This window comes from Phocoena phocoena, chromosome 11 (genome assembly GCF_963924675.1).
Source record: "Phocoena phocoena chromosome 11, mPhoPho1.1, whole genome shotgun sequence".
Taxonomy (NCBI): Eukaryota; Metazoa; Chordata; class Mammalia; order Artiodactyla; family Phocoenidae; genus Phocoena; species Phocoena phocoena.
This window is the reverse complement of record NC_089229.1, coordinates 101,197,976-101,220,730: the sequence shown is the minus strand read 5'-3', so window position 1 is coordinate 101,220,730 and position 22,755 is coordinate 101,197,976. Positions and strand designations below refer to the sequence as shown.

The window sequence follows — 22,755 nt, the reverse complement described above, 5'->3', positions numbered from 1 at the left end:
GTCACAATGGGTTTCTGGGGGGCGATTAGACCAAGCGAACTCCCTTTCCTTCTAATCAAGCAAGCCCGCCGGGCGCTTCCTCTCACAGACAAGATATCAGAGTCGAAAACCAGGAGGAAGACGTGGACAGAGCTCAGGGTCAGCCTCAGGCAAAGAAAGAAACAGGGGACTTGGCGACCGCACAGAGGACGTTCCGCTAACCTCCAAAAACAAACTAAGAGATAGTAAAAATTGATAAATCAAAACAGGTAAGAACACAGAACAAAATAGGACCCAAACCCCAAATCACATGAATTAACAACACAAAATAAACAACGGATCCTGGGGAGAAGGTGTCACTCCCGCAGAAGCGTCTACACTGGCAGGTGGGTACTGATTTTGAGGAGACGGATACCCAGGAGGGTCCCAACTCATCCCTACTTGTTAGTGGGAATCCCGAAGATTTGGTCATGAGAGGAAAGGGTCAGGCTTGTTTTCACGCCACGTAAACAGCCGTCTCCGAAGCACGCTTATCTTCACAGTTCAAAGCTTGAAGCAACATGGATGGACCTGGAGGGTGTTATGCCCAGTGAAATAAGTCAGAGAAAGACAAACACCGTATGACATCACCTATACGTGGAATCTAAAAAACAGAGCAAACTAGTGACTATGACAAAAAAGAAGCAGACCCACAGATACAGAGAACAAACTAGTGGTTACCTGTGGGGAAAGGGAAGGGGGGAGAGGGGAGATAGGGGGAGGGGGCTAACAGGTACCAACCACTATGCATAAAATAAATAAGCTACAAGGCTATATTGTACAGCACAGGGAATACAGCCAGTACTTTATAATAACTTTAAATGGAATATAGTCTATACAAATATTGAATCTCTATATTGGACACCTGAAACTAATATGATATTGTAAAGCAACTATACTTTAATAAAAAAAGAAACTCGTTTAAAACAATGCTTCGCACACCAAAAAAACCCAAAACCAAAAACAACCAACACAAAGTTTGGAATAAATAGAAACTTTACAACCAGTAGCATCATTTGTTCACTTCTCAAAATTCCTACACGAAAACAGAGCTGAGAGCTAAAGCGCTGAAATGGATGACTTAGCAAATTTCCCTTCTAGAAAGACATGTGTCAGTTTAGAATGACAAGGGTCACTCAGGTGAGCGTCTCATCGTGAGGGGTCTTTGATTTGGCAGTGGGCGGGGTAATGGGCTGCCAGCCTCCAAGTCTGTCTGTCCACACAGACGCCTGAGGGGACAGTCCTGGCCGGCGGGGGCCCAGGTCACTGACCTGCTACACAAAAGCTCATCCAGCTTCTGGCTTTGGCATCGATACTGTCCCATCTTGTTTGACTTCAGAAATAGCTATGTGATCACTTTAAAAATACTAGAAAGAGCTTGATAAAAACACGGCCTTTCCCTCTATAACTGAACTTGACCAGGCCTGGCGAGTCACGCGGGCACAGGCGGCAGCCGCCCACGTGGAACGTGGTCGGAAGAGCCTCCAATCATGCCCTTGATGGTGGGCAGGAGTCTCTGGGGAGCTGCTCTTTGGGGTCAAGGTGTAGATTTAAAGGTTCCTTGCTTTAAATCACAGTTTATATCCACATATTAGTTCCTGTTAATTTGTGATAGCTTATCCCACAAGCACCTGATGGGGTGAAGATGGTCTGTGTTTCTATTTCTAAGGGGTTAGACAGAGGCCACAGCTGACTCGTTTAGGGACTTGTTACCCTAGAGATCGCCTTGGGTTCATCTTGGAAACTGAGAGTCCAGGCCGGCCGAGGCTGGGATTGCTAATGCTGGGCCCTATTCTTGGGGAGGCGGCAAGCCTGAGTCTCCCACTGGCCACTCAGATGACCGGTGGGTTGGAAACTGAGGCAGAAAGATGGCAGAGAATCCAGGGGCCAGGGCGCACCTTTCCTGTAAAGAAAGGCCTCTGAGGAATGAAATGTGCTGTTGAGTGGACTCAGGAAGGATGCTGAGGGGAGGCTGGTTTCCTGACTTTCTAACCTCACCGTTACCAGGGACTGTGGGTCAAATGTTGGGTCTCTGGGCTGTCCTGTCCCTCGGCTTCTGCTGAGCAGATTCCGAAAGAAAACGAGATTCTCATGAAAGAGTAATTAACAGCTACCACTGCAGGGGGCGGAAACATAATTACATTTTTAGGAACATCAGTGAGCCGTACGGACCCCATCTCGCCAAGAACGGATTCTCTCTCCAAACTTCCACTCCTGGGGGCAATTTGCTCGAACGGCGCTTAGTAGGACCACGTTTCTGCATCTCGAGGGAGGTGCCCAGTTCTCATCTCCCAGGAACTGATGACGTCCCAGGTCTGCTAGAGAGCAGTCGCGTGGGTCCTGGGCGGGTTGGTTGTAATAAGCCACTTCCACCACAGGATGACCTCAGACTGGAAACTACACGAACCGTGCTGGGAGTTCACGGGACCCAAGCGGTCGTGGAGACTGGTGTCCTCTGGAGCACTGGGGCTCGCGAGCCCCCTGCGGGTTGACTCGTTACATCTGGGGACCCCCTGTATCACCAGCTACCGCCCTACCCTCTGCCTCAGACCTTCCTGTGCAACGGGACTGCCTAGACGGCCTCAGGGCGAAGCTCCAGGTGAGAGATCGAGGGGCGGACGTGGGCGGACGTGGGCAGGCCTGCGAGTCTGGAGTCTGGAGCCTTCTGTCACCATGCCAGCCTGCCTTTGTCTGTGGGCTGGGGCAGCAGGAGCGGCCGGCCTCTCCTGGGACTGGCTGAGAGCAGTGCCCAGACCTGAGCTGGGAGCCTCACCGTCGGGTGGAGGAATCCTCCAGGCGGCTCTTGGTGGAAGAGGCCTGGGGGCGCAGGGCCAGGCATCCCGGGGGTGTCAGGGGCCGGAGGAACTGAGGGCGTTTCTCAGCCAACCTGAACTTGCATTTCTCCAGGGCCGGCCCAACTGCCAATCCTGGGCGGGCCCGATGGCAGGATCTAGTCGCCAGCCTCCTACGAACTCACAGATGGAGCTAGAGAACTGACTTTGCCACTTACTTGGCCAGACACCCGTTTTATCATCTTTTTTGCATACAAGTGGTCTGATTAGTGTTCTTTTTCCGAAAGTACTAATCCAAGTTATGGTTAACAAGCGAAAGGAGTCCTCATTTCCTGCCTTGCTGACTCCAACCTGGAATCCCAAACCCCCGTAATCGGGCTCCATCCTGTCTGTTAGGGCCACATGTGTCCCCTCAAAATTCACAGGTTGAAATCCTGACCCCTGGAACCCCAGAGTGTGGCTGTGTTTGGAGCTGGCGGGTCTTTAAAGAGGTGATTGAATTAAAACGCCATCACAAGGGTGGGCCCTGATCCCTTATGATTGGTGCCCTTATCAGAAGAAGAAATCTGGACACAGGCATGCACGGCGGGGAGATGGGGATACACCCGTGGGGGTGGGGAAGAGGCCGTCTACACGCCAAGGACAGGCGTCCAGAGCCATCTCCCCTCAGGGCCTCAGAAGGAACCAGCCCTGCCGACACCTCGATCTCAGGCTTCTAGCCTCCAGAGCCGTGAGAAAATGAATGTCTGCTGTTCACGCTGCCTGGTCCGTGGTACTTGGTTACGGCGGCCCTCGCCGATGCACACACTATCCCCCCACATCCCTGTGCCCATGATTTCTGCAGAACTCCAGCCCAGGTGGGGCTGCCCACCTCACGGCCACCTTCATCCCAGCCTCTGGGCTTTCCTACGAGGCCCCGTCCATCTCCCCTTCACCTATCCCGGGGGTCGGGGAGCTGCGGCCCTCGGGCCAGACCCAGACGGCCGCTACTTTTGTAAATGACATTTTGCTGGAGTAGGACTGTGTCGCTGGCGGGTGTCACCTATGGCTGCCTTCCCTTGGCCCGCGAGCCTTTTGGAGGGTGTGGGTGCTGCCCCCGCCTGAACCGTTCACATTTCCCCCATTCTAGTAGGGCGCCCTCCAGGACCTGCTGCCCCCGAGTCCCCTCTCTGAGCCCCCCAGAACTCTGGGGTCTGTGAGAATTTTCGGTAACAACCTGGGTGCAAGACCTAGTCCCAGCCCTCCCAGCCGGTATGTCTGGGTGAGTTATTTAACCCTCCTGAGCCCAGGTTTCCTCATCTGCAAAACAAAAGACAACGGTGCTATTTATGTCAAGGGCTTCTGAGAAGGGCTAAATGAAGTAATATTTGTAAAGTACCTGTAAAACAGAAAGTGCCATAAATACTTGCTAATATTACCAACAAATTTCCATTTGTTTTTCTTCTAGTTTGCTCTCATTTCACGTGTATTTCACATGTGTCTCCCTGACACAATTATAGCTTTCTCGAGGCCAGAGACTTCACATTAGAACTCTCTGGACTCCTTTCCAGGTCCTAGTGGTACTGGCTGTGGAATTACAGTAAACACTTGGCGTCTTCGTGGGGCTTCAGGGCTGCTCCGATGTGCTGGGTGGCTTTGGGGTCTGTCCTTCAGCCGCTCCTTCACCCGGTGCCCGGGAGGCTGACCTTTGCAAAGGGCCCGTGGGAGGCACCAGCAGGACGGCGCCGTCAAGGTCCGTTTGGGGGTGTCACCCTTGGCGCCTGCATTTTTATGAGCCTCTCCTTAAATTGCCCAGTTCTCAAGCCTCTGCTTGCTGTCAGGACCTGACCCACACACCTCTGGGTGCAGGCAAGGTGAACAGGACGAACCCATTGACAGGGAGAGGTCATCCCCAGAGCGGGGTGAGGGGACCTGGTCTCCATCTCCAAACACAGGAAGTCTTTTCTGCCTGCTCAGCAGGTTGGGTCTACGAGGACCAAAGGGGTGGAGGGCGAAGACTCTGCCCGCGCGTTGGAAACGTCCCCACGACGGCCTGGTTGCCTTCAGGGGCCAGGAGATTCCCACTCGCCTCGTCCACTCACTGCCGCCCGGATCCGGCCCTGCTCGAGGCCCTCCTTCTCCACTGCTGACTCGGGAAGGCCCGCGGCCGGGTGACCCACGAGGGCCAGAGGGGACCCTGCCCCACAGCACACAAGCGAGGCCAGCGGACGGGCTCACACGGGACGATGCCTCTGCTCCTTCCGCTGAGCCGCCCTGCCCTCCAGATCCACCTTCTGAGGCCTGAACCCCATCAAAGGCGTTATCTAAGTCTTAATCTTAGAACTCTTCCAGAGTTTCTCAGGAGACCTGGGCTTGCTGGAGAGGATGACTGTTCTTTAGAAGAGAGAGATGGTTTGAAACCCAGGGACCAGGGACCACTGTCTCCACAGCCAGAGGCCCGGAGGCGCTGGCAGGACATGGGATGCCCACGTCAGAAATGACTTCAAGGGGGGCCAACCTGGGTCGCCTGGGCCTTGCTGCCCCGACACCGCTCCCCTCAGGGTCCTGGCTCCTATGAGGCTCGCGCTGTGGGCTCAGTGGCCCAGGAAACCCAGAGGGGAGGAAAGGACACAGAAGTTCTGGTTTTCAAACGGTGTCACGGGGCAGCAGGGGGTGGGGGCAGGGCGGGACGCGGAACAGGCTTATCATGCGAGAAGGGGTGTGTGTGGTCCGTGAAGTGAGGAGGGGCAGGGGGCTGGCGGGGGACTTGGGCAGATTCAGGCAGCTCTACTACTTCTGCTGATCGCATTGCCGAAGAAACCCTTTACTGATGGTTTGCAAAGGAGGCGTGTAGATGGGGCATTTGCCTGATCTGGGAAGCAGAAAGGAGATGCAACCTATTTCTTCTTCCCATGATACTGCGGGAGACTGAGCCCCCGGCAGATGGGAGGTCAGCAGGGTGAGGACAGAGGGGCTGCGGGGCTGGCCGGGTGTGGGAGGGGACAGGAGACGGGCGGGGTGGGGGACAGGATGAGGGTGTGAGCAGGGAGAGCCCCTGGGATGCCTTCCAGCGCTGAGATTCTACCCCTGGATGCCTTCAAGGCAAAGATGACATTTTTCAGGATGCTGGCTCTGGGAAAGAAAAGCAGAGACCGGCGCGGAGAGATCAGCTGCCAGGGGCGGGGAGAGGCCGGGCGAAGTCCTCAGACGGTGGGCAGGTGGGCACTTTCCCCTTCGGCTGCCGGCTGCTCGGCGGAGAGGGAGAGGACCAGAGTCTGCAAAACGAGGACACGCTCCCTGGCCCAGCCCCCATGATGCCGGAGCACAGCGCTCGAAGAAAGGCAGGGCCAGCCGGGGCTCAGGATCTATAGAAAGCCGGGGTCACGTCAGCACCGCTTTCACATTTCCTTAGGGAACTAAGGCCCAGGGAAGGAAGGGCTTGTGCGAGGTCACGGAGCTCTGAGTAGGAGAGCTGAGCCCATGAACCAGGTCCCCCATCCCTCCACCCCCTTCCTGTCACCAGGTGTTTCGGGCCATAGGGGCTGCCTGGCAAAAGAGGAAGTGGGTGGTCTTCACAGCCAGACAGGCTTCGGTGTGGGACCAGGCTAAGCCTCCTACTGGCTGGCTTGTCTTGGGAAAATCATCTGAACCCCATCTTCCTCATCTAAAAAACCGAGACCTTAATACCGACCTTGGAGGGTTAAGTGAGGATTAAAGGTAATACAGGTCACAGGAGGTGCTCATCACTAATAATTCTCTGTGCGCGCAAGGCCCAGACGCTGGATGGATTTACTGGCGATGAAAAAGCAAAACGCGGGTCCAAGAGGAGGACCTCAGGACCACGTGTTTGCATCTAAAAGGTCACCAGCAGTCTGAGCACTGACTGGTGATGACGCATGTGTTCTCCGCCGCTCCCCAGGGTGGGCTGCAGTGACCACGTTCCCTTTGGGGCATCACCTCCAAGGTCGTCAGTGCTTCATGAATATTCATGATGTCCCTACCGTGTGCTAACAGTCACCTACCCTGACAGGGTCCCGGCCCTGGAAATGCTTAACAGCTTGTGAGAAGACAATTTGTAAAAACTGTGATTACTCATGAAAAAAAGATTTAAGCGTGACTGGACAAAAGAGAGCTGCACTAAGCCCCCCTTTTGTGCCCCTTCAATTCTCCTTTTTAACCCTAAACTGAAGCCAGGACCCGCCGGAGCCTGTGTTCTGTCCTCTCCACCTGCTCTCTGCCATGCCAGAGAGGCTGGGACCACACCTGGTCACCACGGTGGTCCACCGAGCCCTACACTGGATGCTTCTGCTTGGTCAAGACGAAATCTCATGGGCCGTGGACCCTTTGGGGCTGGCACTGCTACAGAGGTCTGTAGCTCATCTGGAAAGAATTTTTCTTCTCTGAACCAGTGACACTAGTAGCAGAGTGATATGTGGCCTCAGTTCCAGTTTGGTTTTAAATAGATCTGGGGCTAAACATGTTTTTTAATATGCAACAATTGGGTTAGTCTAATGACAAATGTCATCCCCTGCCACTGTCAGAGAAGCACACCACTTCCATTAGGAGTAATGCTTCCTGGCCAGATTAAGGCATGGAAAATAACTGTTGGTCATCAACAATTCCCTTCAGTCGCACTGATCTGATCAAACTTAGCAACAGAAAGAGGAATTTACAAATTAGATGCTGTTCTCTATTTATTACCAAAATGGCTGCTTTCCACTCCATCCAGGAGCTACAGTTGAGATCTCATTAAGTCTCAGCTGGTGATAACATTTAGCCCATGAATCTCCATCTCTGCCAGTGAATGAAGTGAGCCTTACGCCAAAGACCACAGAACGGATGAAATCAAACCCCTGTCCCTTGGAAGGGAGTTGACCTTTTCAAGCCTTACATGTATTCAGCTTTCCGGTCCTACAGAAGCAGCTGGGAAGTTATTCTGGGTCCTCTCTTAACCTTTTCCCGACTGCCGTGCGAAGCTGGCTAGCTGACCTCGCTGAGAGAAAAATAAAATAAGGATACTTCCGGCAAGTCTCTGGATGTATTTGAAGAAGAACCGGGAGGAGAGGTGAGTACGTGAAGGCCGAGGAATAGAAAACACCATTTTCTCCCAGAAGTCAGAGAGCAGCGTTGACAGCCAAGAAACGGAAGATGAAAAATTAATTTGTGCGTCTGATTCATTATGTAGCCTCTGCGGGACCAGGTCTGGTCCTGTCTGGTTTTAGCCTGACACGGTCACAAGGCAGGTCCAGGTCATCTACCATTCCCAATGGCGGAACTTCAAAGACTTCCAGGCCAGGACCCCACTTTTCTCCATTAATTTCCACCCTTTTCCAACCAATATGCACGAACGGCCTATGTGCCAGACTCCGGACAGTGATGGGGATGCAAAGCTTCCTCCCTTCCCAGGTGCACAACCCAGCCCAGAAGGGGATAAGATGGATAAATAGGTACACTAGGTCACGCACATCAGCGCCGTGACACAGGTGTGGGATAGGAATTGTGGGAGCAAAAAGGAGGGGCGTGAGCGCGGGAGGGAAGGAGGGGAGGGGTGCCCGAGGAGGGCTGGGAGCAGGGCGGGTCCTCAGGCAGATGGCGGAGCTGGGCTCTCCAGGCGGGAGGGCAGGGTGGACCGGGCGCCGGAGGGTCTTCAGAAGGAGTGGCTCGCTTCCAGTGTTCAGGGGATCCCGCAGGACACCCAGAGCAGAAGCTAATGTGTGTCAACTTCCAACTAGAGACTCAAAACCCAGAGCTGGAAGGTGTCTGTGCGGCTGTCTGATCCGACCCCTCCTTTTACAAACAGGGAAACCGAGAGAGGCACGCTGCCCATCGGCTACTGGGCGGGGCCTGGAAGTCAGGTGCCCTGTCGTTCTCAGGCCCCTACTCGGTCTACAAAAACACAGCACGACTGTGCAGACCGGAAACCCTGGCCTCCAGGTAGGAGAGAAGGATGAGGGCCTTTCACCTCCTACTGCTGTGCTCGCAACTCTTCTAATCAAGGGGCGACTTAACGAATTGATAGAATCCATCCATTAAGGGATTATGGAAATTATAATTCACGGAAATGATTTTACACCACCTAAGAGGCTCAAAAAGAAGCTCCACAAGTCTTCCTGAAGCTTGGGGCCTTCTTGGTGAGAACCTAGGATGCTTTGCCTGACGGTCAGTGACCAACCAGCTTCAGCTTCCCAGTCATCGCATCGTCGCGGAAGGAGCCGCGGGCAAGGGGGCTGGGACCCCCTACCGCCGGCCGTACTTTTCGCACCAAGAAGATGCTCACCCCCCCCCGCCAGGTGGTAGCACCGATCTTTTCCTCTGTCTCTACCGCACATAGCAGACATCACACCAAGCTTCTTGTCCTAGCTGGACCCACTGGCTGGAACAAGTATTAGTAAACACAATGAGACTCTACTTCTGAACGTTCCTGTCAGGAAAAGGGTCCTCAATTTCTTCCGGCCCGTGTGTGAGTGTACGTGCCTGGTGTGGGTACATGTGCTATTTTCAGAGAATTTTGTTAGCACGGTGTCTAGCCTGATACCGGATACCATTATCCTATCTCATGAGTCACTGAAATGAGATGTAAGGGTTGGGCCAGCTGATTTGAAGCTTGGAATTGGGAAGGTAAACAAAGGCTTTTCACCTTAAGGCCAACCTGTCAAGCATTTAACTAGGGCTTTTCACCTATCAGCAAGCTGTTGAAAACAGATCTATTATCTCACCCCAGGAGCAGAGGCACAGACAAGTCCCAGGGCAGCTGTAATGGTTCTTTAATAGCTTGTGGCCTGTATTTTTGTTTTCTCTTGACCTCTAGTCTCGGAGGGCTCGTGTGCCTGCATCAGACGTATTCTGAAGCCCTCTGAACAGGACTTAGGGTCTGTTAGTCAAAACCAGCATTGTGCTTGGCAAGTCATTTTTAGAACATGTATTTAGGAACCATCAAAAGCTCCTCTGTCCAGACATTTAAAAATATCTTAATATCCTTACTTTTTTGTAAAAAAAAAAGCCTAACACTGAAGAACCTTATCGAAATTCAAATGTATATTTTTGGAGAGGATAAACCTTTCTCACAGCTCTGTCTAGTGAGTTTCCCCTGCAGACCTCTTTGCAGGGGGTAAATGTGGACAGTCTGATGAACTCATATGAATTAAGTCTAAATTGCAAAAAATGTATATTTTCATGAAGCTGAGTAAACGGCTTTCTTTCTCGTCCTAGCCTACTCTCTGGATGTCACTGGGAACAGGACAGTCTACTGATGCCCTGATGACCTCTACAGGACACTGTCCACTCGGGGACCGCATGCTGAGAACAGGGTCTTAAGGGCAAACACAGTTTTCTTGCTTATCCTCTCCTTTGAGGAGGGGTGTGCTGACCGTCAACCCGGTGTGGATCCAGACCAGGGGCAGGAGGAGGGAAGTCTACGGTCTTTGCGGTGAAGTCCAAGTACAGGCTTAAAGTCGGGGGGTCTGGACACGAGCAAAACTGCTTGCCGTGGGCTTCCCTGGTGGCGCAGTGGTTGAGAGTCCGCCTGCCAACGCAGGGGACACCGGTTCCTGCCCCGGTCCGGGAAGATCCCACATGCCACGGAGCGGATGGGCCCGTGAGCCATGGCCGCTGAGCCTGCGCTCCGCAACGGGAGAGGCCACAACAGTGAGAGGCCCGCGTACCGCAAAAAAAAAAAAAAAAACTGCTTGCCGTGCTCTGGGAGGGCCTGCCAGGTTCCGGCTGGGCTACCTCTGAGCGCGTTGTGTGATCTGTCCTGAGACAGTGTTGAAACCTACGTGTCTGTTTAGAGGAAGTGGATCTGTAAGCACGGTGAACAAGAGGAAAACCTACCCTTGTCTGTCTTCAGAAATGAGCCAGGCTTGCAGGAAGCAGACCCATGACAGCCAGCGCCCACCCCCATGTCCCCGCACTCACAGGGGACCACGCGTTTCCCCGCGGCGGCCGGTTTCTGTGGTTTCTGATCCCGATGGAGCCGCGCACTTGGCTACAGCAGGAATCCGGGGTCTCGCACAGGGGTACAGAAAGATCATCGCGATGGACTGAACGTGTGTGTCCCCCTAAATGCATGAGTTGAAACCCTAATCCCAGTGTGATGGTATTTGGAGGTGGGGCCTTCGGGAGGCGATTAGGGTATGAGGGTGGAGCCCTTCTGAGTGGGATTCGTGCCTTAGAAGAAGAGGCCAGAGCACTAGGCAGGCGTCCGTGGAGGAAGCGGGCCATCCGTGAGCCGGGCAGAGGGCCTCCCAAGAACGTGGCCATGCTGGGCCCCGATCACGGACGTCCGGCCTCCAGAGCCGTGGAAGCCAATGTCTGTTGTCTAAGCCCCCGTCTGTGGAGATGTGTCACAGCAGCCCCATGAGGGCAGAAGCAACACCTAACGTGGCCCCCGCCGCCAGCTGTCTTTCTCCCCACTGCCTCTGCCCAGCCTCACTCCGTCACTCGCCTCCTGTGTGAGAGTCCATCCACCCACTGCGGGACCACCCTCCTCGGGGCAGCTCCCCGAGGGCAGGGCTCTGCTGCTCCGGCCCCAGCCCTGCCCCTCGAACCACGAGGCCCAAACACAAGGTGCCACCAGCCCGGGGTTACGGCAGGTACGATCGCTGCTTAAGACGATGGGGTCATTCCTGTCCCGCGGAAGCACACAGCTCTCCTGCAGCACTGCAGCTGCCACAGAGGCCTGGGCACGTCTGTCTGATGAAGTGACCCAGAAGGACGGAGCCCTCACAGCCCTGTGTTTGGGGCTGCTACTCAACTCTTATTACTACTACTCAGTAGTACTGAGTACCGCTACTCAGATGAGGGGAAGCCACTGGGATTCTACCCAGGGCACCTTTCAGGGTAGTCATGGATAGAGACAGCGCGGGGCAGAGGGCTCCCACGGCCAAGCAGACGCGACAAACCAGCTCCTGGGGGTCCCTTGGGGGCGGGCTCTGTTGCATCCCTAGGTCAAGAACAGCCCGAGCTGTGCATCCCCAAGACGCCTGGGCCCTGCCGGCCCCGGTCCCTTCCTTGTGGACGCCGGCCATCAGCGGAGGGCCATCTTTCCCGCCGTGACTCCCACTTCAGGCTGTGTCAGCCCCTGGAACCCCTGGGTCCCCCTGCTTCCAGCGCCCCGAGCCCCAGCCAACTGTTCACAAAAGGAGCTGGGTGACCTTCCCACAGTGAACTTGTCCCCCTGCTCAGATCCCTTTGGTGGCTCTGCTGAACCTACAGGAGAAAGTCCACACCTGAGGCCGTTTGGGACCAGTCTCAGCCCCGCTTCCGGATTGACCTTCGGTTTCACCCCAAAACCCGAGACCGAAGTCCTTCCCCCTCCCCTCCCCCCCTTACTTGTTCTGCACTTTACATCTACAGCTGCTTTCTCATCCCTTTGGCCTCGAGAGCCGCTACCAATCTGTGGGCAGCAGAGACGTGGCTGCGTGTCCACCACGCCCCCTCCCCCGGCTGCCCCCGGTCACTTAGACTGTGTCCATTCCCCCCGCCCCCCACCCCGGAAGCTATGGGGGCTGTAAACTGTTCTGGCCAGTGGCAGGCGATGCCCACTCTCCCAGGCCTGGCTTTTACATCCTCCCCAGGGCCCTCCAAGCGCCCTCTGCCTCCCTCCTCTCCTGCCCAGACGCAGGGGATCCGCAGAACCTCTGAGGCCGGGGGGAGGTGAACTTCCCTCCTGCCAACTCGACCCACATGGAACCAGGAGCAGGAAGCACCCTTCACCTTACCAAGCGGCTGAGACTTTCTTACTACAGCACTTAGCCCACCTGACTGGCACGGCCGCGCCCCAGCCCTGGCTCATCCCCCTCCACCCCCAGGTGACAACTCCCCACGTCAGCAGGCGACAGAGGTGGGAGCTGTCACCCTCTCCTCCACGGACAGCCTCTGACAGAAACCGTGTCTTGATGCAACAGGGGCTTTTCTCTCGGGCTGAGCCCCGGTCATCAGGGGGTGGCTCGGAGGGAGATGCAGGCCGATTCACCCCTCAGCGCCTCCACGGAGCTACCTTCAGCCCCCAGGTGTGTCCATCTGTTTGCAAAGCTTTACAAGAAAATCACAGCAGCGCTCTACTGGGTGGCTACCTGGGCGGGCTGAGTGGGCGGATCCATTTGCCAGTGGGTTTGGTGGCCTCAGGGAGGTGACATGAGCCCCCATGGTGAGGCTGTTGCTGGTTGGAGACCGCCCCCCCCGGCCATCGTGCCAGGATCCTGGGACCGTCAGAGGTTCCGCCGAGGTGACCCTGCGGCCACCTGACCCCGCGGCACTGAAGGTGGTTACATCACATTCCTCCAGGTGCACATGCCAGGGCAGGACAGGGGCTGGTCGCTGCCCTGGAGCACCCCTCCCTGCAGCCTCCTGGCTGACCAACACCCTCCTCTGACCAAGTTCAAGGAGTCCCGAACCGAAGGAAACTCCGACGGGTGGTGCCACTGATGTGCCCCCTTTCCAAGCACAGCTGCCCTTAGACCACTCCAGGCGGGCGGCTTCTGACCTCAGCGAACCTTCTTCTGCCTGAACAAGATGTTGCCATGACTCCCTTTCACGCTCCACACACAGTCCTTACAATCATAAAGCTTATCTCTCCCTGCTTTTGAAATCACACTCAGGGCCCTTTAGGGTAATGTTTAAGATCAGATTTTCCACCCCCCCCCCCCCCAGCCCTCCTTCCCTCCGTCCACCGCGCTCTGTGCGTTAGACCGAGGGTGTTACAGATGCTACGATGAAGGGGATAGAGGGACCTCTTCCAGCCGCTTCTGGCCGGAGAGGCAGGGGGGTCCCTGCACCACCAAGGGCGGGGCTGAGGAGGGGTCCGGGCAGCGCTGGACTCAGGCCCACATCCCCGAGGGCGGGGGCAGCGTACTGTGGGATACGACACGTTACCTTCTCTGAGCCCAGCTCCCCGTCTACAAAGGGGGCGTCAGTGCCCACGGGAGATAATCCCGGGGAGGACGCAACGAGACTGTCCCTGTCCTGTGCCCTGTCCGCCTCGGCGCTCTAGCCCAGGAGAGCCTGCACCTGCCGGCCCTCGCCCACTGTCCAACCTCGGGATCCAAAGAGCAGCTCCACACCAGCGGTGGAAGAACGACGCCCTCGAGGAGAGCACATGAATGAGAAGGTCTCGCCCTTGCTCCACTGGCTGCCAGCTTTCCCTTTTACTGTGTGGCTTTCACACCCTCCTTCCTTCCAGAAGCTACTCCATCATCCAAGGAAGATGGCTGTGGTCTCTACAGCCGGCTGGCAAGCTCCCCCAGAGCCGGTTTTGCTTTAAGAAGCGTAGGACGGCTTGCCTAGGCTGGGAAGGGACACCTGCTTCTCACCGTATGCTTGACGTGGCCCTCGGGGGCCCCTCCACTGCACCCAGGCTGGGACACTGGTGTCTACAAAGTCATGGGCTCGACAGCAGAACAGCCAGACTGCTCCACGGCGGACGGGCTGTCTGTGGAGATACCACCCCCGCCGGGGTCCTGTTCTGACCCGATTCCCGAGTGAGGGTCTGCATACAACATGGGTGTCTGGGACCCGCCCAGGGGAGTTATTCCCAGCAGCCCAGAAGAACCCATGAAACAGCCTCACTGCAGGGCCCCCAGGCACTCGTCTCTGCGCTGCCTCTGAGCCCCGACGGCCCTCATCACCAGCCCAGGCGAGCTGTTCCCCACCTGATCTCTGCGGCGGTTTCCAGCACTGACGTTTTAGGGCTTGATTAGGACGAGCTAAAGGTGATGCGCGGGGCAGCAGAGGTGTCTGCTCTCCCGCAGGGTGTGGGGTTAGGACGGCCTCCAACACGATAACTTTGGGTCCAAAGTAAGAAGCGAGTTGGGAAAAAAGCCGTTGCTAGTGTCTTTCTCACGCCGTCTGACCGGGTGCTGGTGGGACGCTGTCTCAGGACTCCAGGCGTGTGGCAGCCATGACCACGAGGAAGTCCAAGGAAAACTGACTGTACTGATTAAATTGTAGAGGAAAAAAAAAGCTCAAATAAAGATGTACGTGCCCTTGACACGTATACCATGTAGACCAGTGATGTTCAGATCACTGCTCTCGAGCCCCACAGGACCCTCCGTGGGCAACCTACTGCTCTCGGAGGCCCTCAAATCTCCGTGCGTCAATAACATGCAACCCCAGGCGCCGCAGGGCGGCGGTGGCCACGCGGCTCTGCTGGCGAACGCTGATTGCGGAGGGGCTCCTGCGAACAGAACTGAATGCGCTGGATAAATACTTAACCTGCTTATAACTCAAGTGCTTTGGTTCCACGGTCTGTCTTTCCCAGGTTCATCTGCACAAATGTCTCTCTTGGAGGACTGGGGCTGCACTGAAATGGTCTTAACGACACGAGAGAGAGAGTCCCATATGCACGGATACTTAATCCACGCATTCTTTGGTCTTGAGGAGGAGAAAGAAAGAAGGGAAGAAATTCCCGTTCCACGAGGGCAGGGATTTTTGAGGACTTTGTGCAGCGCTATATCCTCAGGGCCAGAAACAGCGCCAGACACAGAGCAGACCTTTAATTGCTTGATGGACGGATGGGTGGGTGGAAGGATGAATGAAGTGAGTGTACTTTAACGTATTTTTTATGTAATTTACCGGCCAACTCATCGACTCTAATTACTTAGAGAAACACCTCAAACGACGCCCTCTCTCTGCTGCCTTCCCGAGCCCTGTTCTTTCTACGGCCACAGTGGTATCTGTAGCTCTTCCTCGAAAAATGAATAACTGGGCTCCCCGTGGGTGAGCTCAGCTACCACGTAATGACGTGTCACTGAACTGTGTCCGCACTGGAGCCACCCTGTGTCACCAGCGCCCGACAGCTGGCATTTCCTAAGTGCCGATGGGGCTCCTGCCTGGGGCACAAGCACGAGTGTCCAGAGCCATTGGTCAAGAGTGATAATACCCTTTTCCCTCTTTTCTCAAAAGACGACTTAATTTTTGAGCTGAAGACAACTGGCAAATACGCTGTATTGTAATCTTTTAGCAATTTCAAAGGCAAAGACACTACTTTGATAGAAACGCATACCATTAGTAGCGGCATTTCTTCCCTTGTATTTGTTTCAAAGGGCAAACTACAAAGTTCTGAAGATCAGAATATAGTTTCTGAGCCGCGGGCCTACCTTTTCTGTGGATCTATTAAGCGGCCAGTCCCTTAACGAGCCCGTCTCGTCCACTCTGCTCTTCTTTTTTTGGTTTGTTTTTTTTTGCGGTATGCGGGCCTCTCACTGTTGTGGCCTCTGCCGTTGCGGAGCACAGGCTCTGGACACGCAGGCCCAGCGGCCACGGCTCACGGGCCCAGCCGCTCCGCGGCACGTGGGATCCTCCCGGACCGGGGCACGAACCCGCATCCCCCGCATCGGCAGGCGGACTCTCAACCACTGCGCCACCAGGGAAGCCCCACCCTGCTCTTGACCGGACTTCCCTGCCTCCCCAGGCTCTGGACAGGCCTCCTGGCTCCATACCCAAGCATCTCTCATTCAGTTCCTCACGTGCCTCTATTTTATCCTGTCTTGTTTTCTTAGATGCCCAGTCCCTGGCCCCCTCCTCCTAGAACCGGCCCACCACCATTTCCACGACGGAAGGCGGCAGGCTCCGTTCCGTTCTCTGAGGCCAAGGCTGAGGATGAGAAGCAGACCCCAGGCTGCTCCAGCCACCAGGGACGAGCACGGGGGAGGGACGCCAGGCTTCAGGCTGACTTCATCCTCATAAGGGCTCATGAGAACCGTGGCAGAGACTCTGTCCACCGGGGCGGGTGGTACACTGTGCTCTTCCCAGAGCTCGGGCAGAAAGAGGGGCAGATGGGCCTCGTCCACTCGATCCGCTCCAGCAGCCAAGAATTCTCCATCAGGGCAGGACGGGGAAGCAGCACACCTGCCCTCAGAAGAGAGCAGGATAACTGTGTCTCTGTGGACGGCCACCGAGTGCCGCGCGGGCAGTGGACACACAAGTTTCTACGAACATGTAAGAGACACGCTCCTACCATCCGTGGTGAGCTGGGCTCCACCGTGACCAGGGTGCAGACCGGAGCCCACAGCCCGCTCCTGTGCTTCGCAGCAGGTGTCGACGAGGCTCCCAGGCTAGCTCACGATTCACACACGGCTGGGTGCCGTGGACCATCCCCCATCCACGATCCGTCAGCAGCGGAATGGACGCTGCCGGCGTCTTTCCGGGAAGATTCTCAGCGGCATCGCCGCTCACTGTTTTAATCCACCTAAGGCCTTGGCGTCCAACTTGCGAAAACGCCTTAGCAGAGCGCGAAGGCCTCCTTGTTACCAGTCCCTGGCTGCGTGTGTGTTTTAATTTTGTGTTCATTCCTTGAGCAGAGTTATCGGAAAGCAAGTCGTGGAAGGCTGCATTCAATCCGTCTCTGAAACGATGGAGGCGGGCCTGCTCTCATCCAAGTCGTCTTCCTTCTCTCTCCACCTGCTCCCCCTCCTAAATTCCCACTTAAGAGTTCAGGTATCAACAAGCAGGGACACGCAGAACCTGGCCAGGGGGCATGAACACAACCGGCAGAATCTACGCCCACGCACGAGGCCACTGTGTCCGCACGTGCGTCGGGATACACGTGCCCACACGCGTCCTGCGCCCTCCTGGCCTCTGTCAGGACACAGCGATGGACACCCTGCTTCCCCGTCAGCCCCCGGAGCCTCAGCGGGTCTCTCTCCTCCCTCTGGGCCTGGGAGCCTTTCTAGCTTCCCCCGCTTATCTGACTGACCCCGCTCAGCAAGCATCTCGGCTATTTAACCTGCTTGGTTCCTTGGTCAGAAACGTCCCGATTCAAATGTGCGCAACCCAAGGAGGGGGGCCCGCAGGAGGAGAACAGAGGGGTTGGGGTCAGTTTCTAAAACCTAAAGCTATTCTACCAGTTTCCCCAACCTCCCATTTAGCACCTTCCCAGATCTTTGAATCTAGCCTCCTCGAGAGAACCTTGGGCTCTTTTCCCCCGAGAAAGCACAGTGGTCCTTGGAAGGGGAGCGGGGGAGCCTGCTTTCCGGTGGTCGTGGGGGAAATGGTCCCGTCTGAATAAGCCTGGAGCAGGACTCCTGCCCCGGCCCAGGGAGCCGGAGCTGGGAGGAGGATGTCGGATTTAAAACCAAGAGCCCGACTGAGCAGTTTCCCCCGTCCCGGGACCAGAGGCTCTAGGATGACTATAGCGGGCTTTGCTCCACACGTGGCACTGATTTCTGAGAGCAGAGAAGGACGGCCCACCCACCAGACCGGTGTGGCTACAGGGGCCGCACCGTCAGGACGGGGGGAAGCCCCCCCGCCTCGCCCAGACCCCAGCCCCAGACGGGGAGGCCGCTCACTGTTTCGGGGTTTCTCCTCGTCCAAGCCCTCGTCCTCGTTCTCGGGGTCGATGTCCTCCGCCTGCGTGATCCAGTCCAGGTAGCCCTTCAGGTCCTCTTCCAGCTGCTGCTTCTCCCGCAGCTTCTGGAAGTCGCCCCGGGCCTTGGCCTTCTCCCTCTCTTTGGAAAACTCTCTGGCGAGAGGGCGGAGGGACAAGAAGAACAAAGCATTAATTGCTTCGCTTTGGAAGCCAAGGGCCACACCTGCACTGCACAGACCGCTCCCCCTGCCCCGGGTCTGATCTGCTCTCGAGAAAGAGGGTGGAGTCACTGGGGCGGGGCGCTGCCTGACTCGGGACACGACTGTAGGGTGGACCAAATCCACTGCCCTTCCTCCTGGGCCACGATGGCAAGCTCTGCCTCTTCATGACAAACGTTCTCCAGTGACCTGGAAAGGCCTTCCGAGCAGTAACCCGGCGGGACCCCCGCCATAGCCCCGGGAGACAAGGACCTGGGGTCGAGCTGAAGCCCAGTCCCTGCACTGGCTCTGCCAGCCCTGATGCCTCCTCGGTGGCTCAAAATCAGCCACGGTGGGGATACGTACACCGCTGAAATCGTCAAATGTTACAAACCAGGGCTTTTCCCTGCAAAGAGCCAGTCGTTAATGTTTACCAGGACACCACTGATGTCAGGCCCAGGAGACCTCACCTCCTCACCCCCTACTCTCATTTCTAGGGTTCGTTCTGCCCCGTTCAGCAAGCCTGGAGGGTTTTCTAATCTAGAGAATGTCCTTTCCCACATGGAGGGAGACAGAAGAGGATTCCAGACACAGGAAAATGTCCTGGGGGGTGCCCTTCGGGTTAAAAAGGAAATCTAATCAGAACGGAAAAATACATAAAATCAAGATGATATAAAAGTTAAATGAGGTGTTCAGTCTAAAGCAATGATGAGTAGAAACTAAAATTAAGCCGGGATTTGCTGGAAGAAGAGCTTATTGAACAATTTTGGAGAGTGTCTGTTTCTTTCCTATTTTCTATGATTCTGTCCTTATTTTCTCTCTGACCTTGAATTCACTTTCTGAGCCAGGAGGGACCTGGCAGCCAAGAGGGGAGTCAGGGAGGCTGCTTCTCACTCTCAAAGCAAGTCTGTGCCTTTTCTTCCGAAACAGATAGGAGCAGACTGCCTCTGACCTCCAGTCTCTGGGAAATGGGGCTCCTGGGGTGTGTGTGTGTGTGTGTGTGTGTGTGTGTGTGTGTGTGTGTGTGTGTTGGGGGGCATTCTTGGTTTCTTCCTAGAGACGTGACTCCTCCTTCCCTCAGCAGTTGAGGCCTAGTTCAGGGTGGGAGGCCGCAGAGTCCACCTGAAAGGGATTCCTTGCACGAGACAGACACTCCATGGAAGGGCCCCCTGGAGGGAAGGACACACCGACAAGCCACGGGGCAGGAAGGCTCAACCCCGGAGCCCCTGCGCCCACCGTCCAGGACCTGCATTCAGTGCAGCCGCGGCAGGAGCACAGACCTCAGCCGCGACGCTTTATGGTGAGGGTCGGGCCGGGAGGGGTCTGGGGGACGTTTTCACCGGGAGCCGTGGCTCCCGAGCTACGAGTTCTCTTTGCTGCTTTGACGACGCTTTGGTTGGGATGGAACGTTCTTCTTCACTTCGACTGACTCCAGTTCGAATCGGACCGAACTTGCTCTTTCCTGGGCTTCCTGGCGGCTGGCGGCACCGTCCCTTCCTTCCCGGGGCAAAGGGGCTGCACTGGCAGCTGCCGGTGTGGATGGAGGCCTCGCCTCCACGGCGGATGGGCCCGGAGAGAGTCCCCAGCTCTCCGCACCCACCACTCCTCCCGGGGCTGTGGTTCGCCACCCGGAGAGTCACTTCGTGGAGCGGGGCCCCCCTGCAGCCCCCAGACTGCAGCTTCAGGTGCCCCCCAACTGCCCTTCTGCCTCCACACACTTGAGAGCTCCATGCCTCGTGCAGCGGGTTCGGGTGGAAGGGTGACTGAGGAGCTAAGAGGCCGTGCTTCTCCTGGAGCTGGGATCAGACCAGAGCCGGGAAAGCTGACCCAGCCGTGCGTCACAGCATCTGCTCCGCGGAACGAAGGCTCGCCACCCGCAGCCCACGACCTCTGGGAACCAAGACAGACATCCGGGAGAAGAGGAGATGAGGTTTCCTGGGGTGCGAGGGGCTTCGAGAGGCAGCAGAGCCAGGAACCCGTGGAGTGTGGGGCACAGCCTGGCCCAGGCCGGGAGGAGGCGAGGGGCTCCCTCTCCTGGCTCCACGCAGCAGGGACGTGCAGGGCGGCAGCGCCCCGCTCTCTTCGTCTCCTCGCTGGACGTCCCGCGCGGCCCGGGCCCAGGGGCTGGAGCCGGCTGCCCCGTCAGTCGTGGCGGGTCTGCGCGAAGGCGGGAGCACGTCCTGTGCGCGCAACGGCCGACAGGGCAAACGCGGGGGAGAGCCCGGGCCGGGCGCGCACGTGGACAGCTCGCGGGGGGTGGCCGCGCGAAGGGTCCGTCGGCGCAGCGGCCGGGCTCCAGGCCCCGCGGTGACCGGTGTGGCTGGTCCTCGTCACCCACGGACTCCGCGTCTGCAGACCCGCCTTCCCGCTAGGCCTTCCTCGTCACGCCATCCACCCCGCGAGCTGCGCGGTCGCCGCGGACGCGCAGAAAGGCGGGACCTGGGGTCACGTTCCCGGCTGAGGCTGGGCGAGGGGCCGCTCGCCTCCTTGGTGGTGCAGCTCGTACTGTGAATACGAGTCTCTCCACAGCCCATTTCCGCATTTTGGGCTTTCCGTTGGTGATCCTTCTGATTAAAACGGCCCCCGAGCATGGAGCCGCCGTGCAGTCTGTGACCCTAAGGGCACGAGGACTGGGAGGCGCCTCACGGGGCAAGTCCGTGTGTCCGACAAGTGGAATCCAGGCCTGAGTCATGGGCTGTGGGTTGAGAGCTCGGTGCGAACGGATCAGCACGGTGCCTTGAACGAGGCGACTTCACACAGATGCTTGTGTACTGACGGCAGTGTCGTGTCCAGAGCCTCGCAGGAACTTAACCCCACATCCCCTGAGGGCAGAGGCCAGTGTTCCCGAATCCAGGGCTGGTGGGCACTCCCTGGAGCAAGCCTTCCAGGAATCACGCGCGTCCCCCCTGCTCCAGCCACGAGGCAGTGTGCCTGGGCAACTCTGCTTCCTCAGGACCTGGATGGAGCGTCTCAACTGTGGCCCGTGGTCAGGGATGCTTTCAGGTTGTAAAATGCCCATCCTCAGGCCCTCTGCCCCATCTCCCCGGGGGGACGAGAGCTGGGCGCCCCCCCTCTAAGAGGTCCCGGGCCCCTTGTCACCTGAAGACACACGTCTTCTGTGTTTGCAACCACTTAAAACCAAAAAGTAACCAGAGTCCAGGGTCCAGGGACTTTCACCCGATGGCTCCTTCTAGTGCAGCTTCCAGAATCTTGTGGCTGCCGTCGCTGTAATTCTCATGGCTAGAGGCTGAGATCTCTGGAGGGGAAGGTCATATAATCTGGTTCTTATCTGACTAATATCATTACTATGACACGTGAGGATCAAGAGATGATGACCGTGGAAGCGTTTGGAAAAAATCCACGAGATGCACATTTACACGGACGCCTCCAGGCTCAGCAGGAATGGGTTTCCAGACAAAGGACGGCCGTCCCTCTGATGACCCAAATCTCTGAATTCCGCCTTTAAAATGGAGGCTTTGCAGAGTGTCGCTCTCCCTGCTTTCCTGAGCAGATGACCCCAAGCACACCTGAGCCCTTCCTCGGTGACAGCAGGGTGTAGTTCATGAGGGCAGTTCCCGTGCCGGGCTCTGAAACGATGATAATACCCTTAACTGGTGGACGCAAGGTGTCGGCCCCCAGCTCCAAATGCTCCAAGACTGCAGTGCTGCTGGGGGAGCTCTGTTCTCCCTCGAGGGCTGTTATGTCTGCAGGGCCGCTGGCCCCCAGCTCAGGACCTGTCCACAGCCTTCGGGGCTGGGGCTCCCCAGCTTCCTCTGGGACCCCTGGGCTGGTCTCCCTGTCCTTACTGTGGCTCCCGCGCGTCTCCTCCCAGGTCTTGGCTGTCATCTGAGGACACGGGATTAACCAGGCTGATGGGCTTGGGGACGGTGGAGCCTGGAGGATGGGGACAGAGGTCGTGGGTCCACATTGCGGGGGTTGAACCTCGGATCCTCCAGGCCGCACCGGTGAGAACTGGGGTAGTTCCCGCACGTCACCTTCACTCTTCTCCTCTGTGCAGGTGACACCCGCATGGCCCCAGCGTGCGGGGCTGTCGTGGGCGGCAAAGGAGCGTGTCCACCGAAGGCGCCGAGCCTGGGGCCTGCCGTCGAGCTGCTGACCGTTGACACCACCCTGAGACGGGCCTTCCGTGAGCGCTGAGAGGTTTCCGAATGCTTCTGGAAGGCCGGCCGCCGGGTGAGTAGGCGTACGGCTGTGCTCCAGGGTAACGACCACACTGCTGTCCGGACTTCTCGAGACACGGCGAGCGCCACGCGTGCTCAGCCGACGGCAGCCTGGCTCTGGGCCTTCTCACCACGTGGCCAGCCCTCTGGACAGGCCGGGAAGGGGAGCTGCTCACGCTGGGCAGAGAGCGCCCGGGGCTGGCAGAGCCTTGGGAGATGTTCCCCAGCAACGTGGGGAGGAACGGGGTAGGAGCGGGTGTGAGGAGGGGCCCGGGGACCCCGAG

The 22,755-nt window shown here is 57.1% G+C and overlaps 1 protein-coding gene across 1 annotated transcript in view; it reads right to left on the bottom strand.

Annotated features, from left to right (window-relative positions):
• CACNA1C (calcium voltage-gated channel subunit alpha1 C) overlaps positions 1-22,755 on the bottom strand; it is a 463,376-nt gene that overhangs the window by 110,511 nt on the left and 330,110 nt on the right. The window contains exon 9 of the mRNA XM_065888236.1: positions 18,074-18,246. Coding sequence (XP_065744308.1) covers positions 18,074-18,246 — 173 coding nt within the window. The remainder of the gene's footprint in view (positions 1-18,073; positions 18,247-22,755) is intronic.